General features: G+C 48.0%; 1 protein-coding gene across 2 annotated transcripts in view; it reads left to right on the top strand.

Annotated features, from left to right (window-relative positions):
• The first annotated feature begins 235 nt into the window (after positions 1-235).
• ABCB10 (ATP binding cassette subfamily B member 10) overlaps positions 236-8,963 on the top strand; it is a 43,447-nt gene continuing 34,719 nt past the window's right edge. The window contains exon 1 of one of the 2 annotated variants that reach the window (XM_010374033.2): positions 236-1,022. In XM_010374033.2, coding sequence (XP_010372335.2) covers positions 506-1,022 — 517 coding nt within the window. In that variant the 5' untranslated portion in view covers positions 236-505. Of the gene's footprint in view, positions 1,023-5,957; positions 7,837-8,963 lie in introns of those variants that run through there. The other variant, XM_030935289.1, reaches the window with a different exon arrangement.

Below are 8,963 nucleotides of genomic sequence, written 5' to 3'. Positions count from 1 at the left end.
CCCATCCTTGTGCTAGCCATCGTGTGGTCGCGTCTGCGCGCTCCGCCGGTTTGCCGGCGTGAGAAAGAGCTCTTGCGGCTCCCGAGTTCAGACCAGAGGGGACGGCGAAGCGCGAAAAAAATTCCCTGCGCCCAGTACGCAGGCGCAGCCGTGCTCCTGGGCTTCCTGGGCCTCGTACCAGTAGGCGCGCCTGGCGCTGCTCCGCCAGCGGGGAGTTGGGGGCGCTGCAGGGAGGGCACCCGAGCGGGTTGGGGGCGCTTGGAAGGGTGGCTTGCATGGTCCGGGTAGCTGCAGTCCCCGGGGTGGGGCGGAGGGGCGCGGCACCGCGCGGACTAGGATGGGGGCGCAGCCCAGGGATGCAGGCACGATAAGGCGAGTGACAGCCAGCAGGGAGGGGCGGGCGCCACCGCGTCCACGCCCTTTGCTCGGGGCAGGTCCGGGAGGGTCCTCGGGCTCTGCGCGCGCCTGGCCCGCGGGCTGAGGCGTACGGGTCGCACGCAGCGCCATGCGCGGCCCCCCTGCCTGGCCGCTGCGGCTGCTCGCGCCACCGTGCCCAGCCGAGCCAGGTCGGCTACTGCCGGTAGCCTGCGTGTGGGCCCCGGCCATCCGCGTCCCTGGATCCCTATCGCCGTTCACTGGCCTGAGGCCCACACGGCTATGGGGCGCGGGGCCGGCGCTGCTCGGGGGCGTTGGAGCCGCGCGCCGCTGGAGGAGCGGCTGCCGGGGCGGGGGTCTGGGCTACTCTGGGGGCGGCCTGGGCCTCGCGCGGCTCATGGGGCTGTGGGCTCGGGCCCCCGGCAGCTGCACGTGCGGGGCTTTTGCTGGGCTGGGCGCTCCTCGGCTCCCGCGCGCCGGGTTCCCGAGCGGTCCCGCAGCCGCTGCCTGGGCAGGGGACGAGGCCTGGCGGCGCGGGCCAGGGGCGCCTCCCGGGGACAACGGGCGGCTGCGCCCCGGGGCAGCCGAACTCCCGGAAGCCCGGAAGCTCCTGGGGCTGGCGTACCCTGAGCGCCGGAGGCTGGCAGGTAGGGCCCTCCCCGACCACTTCCCTCCGCCGGGCCGCTCCTTCTCCACGCGCGGGGTCCCGGGGCGCCGAGAGGGACACGGCCGGGCCGCAGAGCGCCTGTCACCGCCGCCTCTCCTGGGCCACTCCTAACCCCGGAGGAGGGAGGGGATAGCTCTCCTCGGAGTAGCGTTGTCAAGATTTCGCCTTAGCTGGGGACTCGTTTGCAGATTTTACACTTTTTTTCTTGTTGACACACATTGTATATGTCATTATTGGAATCTTTGGGTCTGTTCCGCCACCAACTTAGTGGGAGTATCTGTTTTGGCTTAGGCAGCAAAATGAGCTGGAGGTTTTTCCTTGGAAAAAAATAATTGTAGCCAAAAATATGCCTATTTTGTTATTAGGCATTTATACTTTTTTTTTTTTAACCAAAAAAAATTATTTGCTTTAAGCGAGTCTGTCAAGTAGTCACCAATGCTTTCACAACGGAAAGCAGAACTTTCACACTCATCTCTTGTGCTAAGTGGTAAGCAGGAAGTTATAGGACTGTGTTCAGCAGTCCACACCAACCAGTCATCTGTTCAGTAATTGAGTAACTTTTTTTAAAGAAGCCAAAATGAATGTTTTTAGAAACAAAATTTAAATAGAACAGTTTTCTATAGCTCCTCATTTTTTAACCATTAATTGGAGGAGTGTTTAGATGCAAGGGCCTTGTAAGATCTAAAATTTTTTTGATTTCTCTAAATTTTCATTCCTTCTGTAAACATTTGTTGAGCCGTCATTCTGAACTGGGCCCTGGGGTTACAGTGGCATGCACAAGGAAACATGGTTCCCGCTTCTGCTGGGGCTTCTGGCTTAGTGGGGAGAAGCATCTATGAACTATTCATATGTATAGAGATCAACCTGCACCTGTGGGCTGTGGAAGGGGGCCTGTGAGGTTGTCAGGTGCAACACCAGAAAAGCATTCTTTGCTGCAAATCCATTGCTTTAGAAAGGACCCTCCTGAGTAGTGATTTGGGATTTAGAGTAGATTTGCACAGTGGAAGAGAGCAGTTAGGGTGGCGACTTTTCATCTGCCAGTTACTATGAAAGCTTAGAGGGACTGTTGGTATCACTCGGGTATAAAGAGAATTATTTCATTTTTCAGTTGGTTGAGTGTAGATTTTGATGTAAAAATCTTTCTCTCTCTCTTTTTAAAAACATTGGAGACTAGGAGCTCTCACTGGACTTTGAGCTGCTTGAGACAGGGACTGTCTGATTCATCTTTCTGTCTCCAGTTCTTAGCATGTGCACAGCACAGAGCAGGCACTCAGAGCGCTTTCAGTGCAGGAATAAATGACCATACCACCAGGCACAGAGTGAGGCCTTTAGAAACCCTAAGCATCATAGGGTGCGCCCACCACTTCTGTATGTGACTCAAAGTAAGTGTAAGGGAATCCAGTTCTGTTTTGTTTGTGAAATACTAGATGTCAGGAATGGTGTTTAGATGTCAGGCTTTGGTGGTGCCTACAGGTGCCCAGTCCTGCTTATCCCATGACCATTGTTCCTGTGAGCCCTTACTCTGTCCCCCGATATCCTGCCATACTAGTATGTTTTGGTGACAGCCTTAAACAAGGCAAGACTGTGCCTCCTTTTTTCTTTCTGCCTTTTGTTTTTCTGAGATAGGGGTCTCACTGTGTTGCTGAGACTTGTGTCGAACTCCTCAGCTCAAGCAGCCCTGCCTCTACCTCCTGAGTAGTTGGGACTACAGGCATGTGCCACCACACCCAGCTTGTACCTTTTTTTTTTTTTTTTTTTTTTGAGCTGGAGTTTTGCTCTTGTTGCCCAGGCTGGAGTGCCATAGCATGATCTCGTCTGACCGCAACCTCCGCCTCCCAGGTTCAAGCAATTCTCCTGCCTCAGCCTCCCAAGTAGCTGGGATTACAGGCATATGCCACCATACCCAGCTAATTTTGTATTTTTGGAGACAAGAGTTTCTCCGTGTTGGTCAGGGTGGTCTTGAACTCCCGACCTCAGGTGATCTGCCCATCCCAAAGGTGCTGGGATTACAGGTGTGAGCCACCGCACCCAGCCTTCTTTCTGTTTTAAGAACAGGATATATTTTGTTCCACCACATTGAGAAATTATGAATGTATAATTTGAAGAAACAAGCCTAGGGTTGCCACAATTTTTTTTTTTTTTTTTTTTTTTTTTGCTGTCAAACAGATAAATACATATTATATGTTATGAGGATATCTGATAAAAAGCCCTTATTTAGATGTATGATTTCCTGAGAAGTCATTATATATTAAAGCCAGTTAGGATCAAGAGGAAGTAGGGGTCATTGTTAATTTGTAATTAAAAAAAAAAAATGTATAATTCTAAGAGCAGCCTGAGGTGTTGGCACATCTCTTTGAAATGCTGGAGGTAAAGAGCAATAGTGTGTGTGTATTTTCTAATCAAAACACTAAAAAAGCTGAGCTGAAAAGGAATTGCAATGTTAATTTGTTAATTTTTAGAAAAATACAAAAATCTTTTTTCAAAAACACAGCTTTATATTTTAATAATAATACCTCCATCTGTCTCAGCATTTTGCTGAGTATGCCTCCTAAATTTTGTGAACAGAAAACTTTGATAAGTAGTTTGTATCAGAAACTTTAAAAACACAGTCTACCATGAACTGTGTACAGACGTGTGCCGAAAGCAGCTTTAGCATCACTGTGTTCCATTCCTCTCCTAAGGCAGGCCTAACCGCCCCTTTGGGGAGGGATTTGCAGCTATCTTCATACAGATGTAAGGTCCCTCTTCACTGATAATTCTCCATCTTATCACTCTGGCCAGAAGGAATCTTAAAAGATGCAGGTGCTTGAGGAGGAGCAGGGTGTGGACTGATGGGATAAGCGACACTGCATCAGAACCCTCTGGCTGTGCCTGGCAGATAGAGGAGACTGACCTGAATGAGTTAGGGGCAGGGTTTTAGGAACAAATGTGGGCCCCTACAGTACTGTGAGATTAGAGCAAAGCTGCCTCCTGGAGGTTCTTTGTGTGGGGGGCTCCGGGGGTGGGGCAGCATGCCTTCCCCACACCTCCCAGGCAGGCTTCTGGTTAAACTGGACTGTACACGTCTATCCCCTCCACTGGGGCGTGTTCGGTTGGTGCCTGTGTGGAGGACTCGGGAGGGCTCCTCTCACTGCAGTTACTGATAAGGGTGTGTGGTTTGAGGGCAGGACTGCTCTGAGAACCTGAAGCCTGCTGACAGCTTTTGCTGAGTTTGTAGTTACATTTTATGAAGATGGACCATGAGTGACCACAGTGAATATAATGACAAAAGCTGTGGGTATGGTGGGCAAGGAGGCCAGAGTAGCTACTTCCTGAAGCCCAGTGAGGATGGAGATCCCACAGGGACAGTGCCCTGTGGAGACTGGGGAGGATGAACCTTTGAAATCGGAACTGCCCCCGAAAGCCAGGGATGTGTGTGTGCTATGGAAATACATTGTTTCAGAGAAACTGAGCCTTCTGTAGCTGTGCTGTCACACCAGATTCCAGAGAGAAAAAATGTAAAATACCTTACCAATTTTTTATGTTGATCATGTGTGGGTAATATTTTGGATATATTGGGTCAAGTAAAATGTCATTAAAATTAATTTTACATCTTCCTTTTTACAATGTGGCAGCTAGAGAAGTTTAAATTACCTAGGTGGCTCCCATCATTTGTCTGTTAGAGTCCACGGCGAGTCCCCCATGGGTCATGGGGCAGGTACCCCTAACTGTTTTTTTTAATTTTGTCTTTGGGGTACCCCTAACTCTAGAGCATGCTAATAGCATGGACAGAGACAGTCTGATCTCGCACCAGACACATGGGGGCTCGGATCTTCTCCAGATTTCCAGAACCTAGAGTCTCTGGCTGCTGCTTCTATTCCCTTCTCATCTGTTAGCCCCTCATGTCCTCACTTATTCTCTACCCAGCGCAGATGCTGAGTCCCTTCACTCAGCCTCCATCTCCCCCACACCCTTGACTCCTGTGTTCTCCATCACATCCGCCTGCATCTGTGGAAATGTGTCCCAGACTCCAGCAAACCCAACATGTCTAAAAACCAAAGTTACGTTTCTCCACAAAGCATCTTTCCTCTTCTGTTTCTAGGCTCAGTGAGAGAGTCTGCAGTGTGAACCTCTTGGCCTTGGCCAGAGGCATGGGTCATTCTTACAATGATAACAATAGTAGTTAAGATAATAGTTAATATGTCTTGTGTACTCAGCCCTGGGCATTGTACCAGATGCTTTGCATATGTGTCTAGTTCACTCGTAATTCTATTAGGGAGGGATTGTTTTTACTGCCATTTTTCAGATGAGGAAATGGCACAGAGAGATGGAGTGACTTAAGCAAGGTCAAACAGCTAGATGGCAGAGCTTAAACGGAGGATTTAAGATAATGAACGCCTAACCTAGGAGGGCTGGTTCTGAGGTTGAGTTGGTCAGGGTTCCAACCCAATCCTGACCACTCAACCTCAGAACGGCCCCCCTAGGTTAGGCCTTCATCATACTAAATCCTCCCTTTAACCCTCATCTTATCCTCATTTTTCAGAGAGGAAAAATGCTCACATCCAACCAGTCATCACGTCCTAGTTCTTAAAAATGTCTCCAGTCCTTTTCTCTGCCCTTTATCCCTCTGTCCCCAACCTACTTCATCCTAAGTTTGCTTCTCACCTAGGACTCTGGAACAGCGCTCTCATGGCGACTCCTTTCACTCTGTGGCTGGAGTGGATCATTTAAAAATGCAAATCTGGCCAGGCACGGTGGCTCATGCCTGTAATCCCAGCACTTTGGGAGGCTGAGACAGGCAGATCACCTGCGGTCGGGAGCTCAAGACCAGCCTGACCAACATGGAGAAACCCTGTCTCTACTAAAAATACAAAATTAGCCAGGCGTGATGGCACATGCCTGTAATCCCAGCTACTCGGGAGGCTGAGGCAGGAGAATCACTTGAACCCAGGAGGTGTAGGTTGCAGTGAGTTGAGATCATGCCATTGCACTGGGCAACAAGAGTGAAACTCCATCTCAAAAAGAAAAAGCAAATCTGGCTGTATCATTTCCCAGTGTAAAGCCTTTTTAGGCCAACCTTGCCAAAAAATCCTTCTGTTCTATCATCTAGAGCCTTCATTTCATTTCTCAGTTCTCCTGCCTGTGCACCCATGAGGTCTCTGCCCCTGCTCCATCCTGCTAGGCTTTCTGCTCCCTTCCGTGACTCCCAGGTGAGGCCTGTGCTGCTTCCTCTGCTTGGGACATGGGAAGATACCAAGGACAGGTTTTGTCGCAGAATGTGGTTCTGCATTGTGTAAACTGGGAGACCTTGCATAGGCTCCCTCTCTCTGTGTTCGAGATTCCTCTCTGAAAAAGGAGGATAAGATGAGGGTGAAAGGGAGGATTTAAGATGATGAATGCCAGATCCTTCAGATAATGGTGAGGGCTCTGAAGTGCTGCCTTTGAGTTCTTGAATGACAGTGGGGATTGCTGTACCTGCCTGATACAACCAGATGGGTGCCGTGTTCAGCAGTGGCAGGTGGTAGGCACAGTGTACAGCCTCCTCCAACCACCCCCAGCCTTTGTCCTTCTATCCAGCCCTGATGTCCAGCAATTTGCATTTCAGATTTTCCTTCCCCATTCTTTTGAAGGATATTTGTTTCCATCTTTGCCACAATTCAGTAGAATGAGGTAACAAAGATACTTGAAGGTATCTCTCAAGAAATAGATAATGGGAGAAGTTGCTGGGGCCACATCAGGCAAGGGTGGGGGCAAGCAGGAGACTTAACTATGGAGAAAAAGTGTAGGAGAATTTCAGAATTGCAGTATGCTCAGTTGTGTCCAGGGCTTGTGGTGGAATCTGAAATGATGTTTATGGAGCGAGTCTGAAGTATTCATTAATATCAGAAGACAGTGATACGTAGTCAGATCTTCATTAACAAGAATCCGCTTAACTAAAAGCTGAAAAATATCTTTTGTTTTACTTTTCTTATTCAAGTTGGACAAAGAAGCAAATGTCAACAAAACAAGCTGATAATTTTTAAATGATTATTAAAAAGTAAAAGTGTGGAGGGATATCCTGAAATTAATTTGGATTCAGCTAAATTACTTTTTCTTTGTAATCAGCATCATTACTATGTGAGAACAAGACTCAGAATCATAATCAGGGGGCATTTCATTCATGTCATGTAGATTCTCATCGTAGAATCATAACTGATTTAGAAAACTAGAGGAGGAGGGAAGAGGTAGACCTTTATATAGCAGGTCATGCACACTGTGCTTTCGGAGTTACTCACTGAGGCGAAAGAATAGAGATTAGCTACTGATGAAGGACAAAAGGAATTTTCTGCTGAATCCCGAATTTGCCAGGATGACTCCTTCTGGAGCTGTCAGTTCATCGAGGCTGAGGTATTCGGAACCTCAAGTTAGACACTCTCCCCGTCCTTTGGGCCTTCGGGCCCCCTTGGGCACTGTTGTAAGAAGCATGGTGCTTTGAAACAAGACCCCGGGCTTTACGTCAGAATGAAGTGGCCCTTGCCCAGCTTCCTATTTTTCAGTTAGATTGTGATTGTGGGTTTTTAAGCCAGGCATATGAACTTTATGAGCTGCCAGAGCTCACATTTCTGCTTAGGTTATTGAAGAATTTTGATCTGATAGATGTTATTGCTCTATTGCCAGAGTTCAATTTATTTGTTTGTTCATTCAACAAATAGTGATTGAGATTTTCCTATGTGTCTGTCAATGTAGGCAATCGGTGACAAACCAGGCCAAAATCTTTTCTGTCCTAATGGAGAGAGAAACTAAAGAAACAAATGAAACATTTAGAATGCTGAAAGGTAGGAGCTTCGAGAACACAAATGGAGAGGGAGTGAGGTGAGCAGTGTAGGGTGTCTGTATTTTAAGTGAGGCTGTCAGAGCAGGCCTCTTTGGGGAGGGGACTTTAGAATAAAGACCTTAAGGAGGGGCAAGAGCAATTGTTCAAAATGTTCCCCACTTAAAAAGGCCTATGTTCTTCCTAGAACTCTGTCGACTAAATGTCCAGTTGGCAATGAGTTTGCTCTGGACTCTTTATGAAGGTTATATAAAAATAATACTTTTGGCTAGGTGCAGTGGCTCATGCCCGCAATCCCAGCACTTTGCAAGTCTGAGATGGGAAGACTGCTTGAGGCCAGGAGTTTGATACCAGCCTGGGCAACAGAGTGAGATCCCCGTCACTATCTTTTAAAAAAATTCATCTCTCATTATGAATGCAGTTATCTGTGATATGTGTTGTTACTAATTGGGTTTTCTTTTCTATTTTTTATTTTTTGAGACAGAGTCTTGCTCTGTCACCCAGGGTGGAGTGTAGCAGCACGATCTTGGCTCACTGCAACCTCCACCTCCCAGGTTCAAGCAATTCTCCTGCCTCAGCCTCCCAAGTAGCTAGGACTACAGATGCGCACCACCACACCTGGCTAATTTTTTGTATTTTTTTTTTTAGTAGAGACAGGGTTTCACCATGTTGGCCAGGGTGGTCTTGAACTCCTGACCTGAAGTGACCCACCCACCTCAGCCTCCCAAAGTGCTGGGATTACAGGCATGAGCCACTGTGCCAAGCCAATATTTCTCTTCTGATAAGACTCTTGTTTGCCTTTTTTTTAGGTGCATGAACAATTCTGTTCGTATTTATTTTCATACCGTGTTGATATTTCCCAAAGCAATAATATAATATTAAGAAGCAATATATCACGTTTTATTGACATTTGCTTCTTTGTAATGATCCGTGAAACTGTTTTCCAAAAGTTCTCTAGAATGGGTTGTTTGTTTGCTTAAGGCCTACAGCGCCTTGTATTCCCAGGCAGTTTCCCATCCAGGTACTAATGAGACCTCACCCTGCGTAGCTTCTGAGGTCAGACAGGATTGGGTGCGTTCGGAGTGTATGGCCGTAGACAAGAGGGTTTTGAGATACTAGATGTAATCAAGG

Source organism: Rhinopithecus roxellana, chromosome 8, assembly GCF_007565055.1.
Source record: "Rhinopithecus roxellana isolate Shanxi Qingling chromosome 8, ASM756505v1, whole genome shotgun sequence".
Taxonomy (NCBI): domain Eukaryota; kingdom Metazoa; phylum Chordata; class Mammalia; order Primates; family Cercopithecidae; genus Rhinopithecus; species Rhinopithecus roxellana.
The sequence above is the reverse complement of the archived record's forward strand: the minus strand, read 5'-3'. Positions and strand labels throughout refer to the sequence as shown.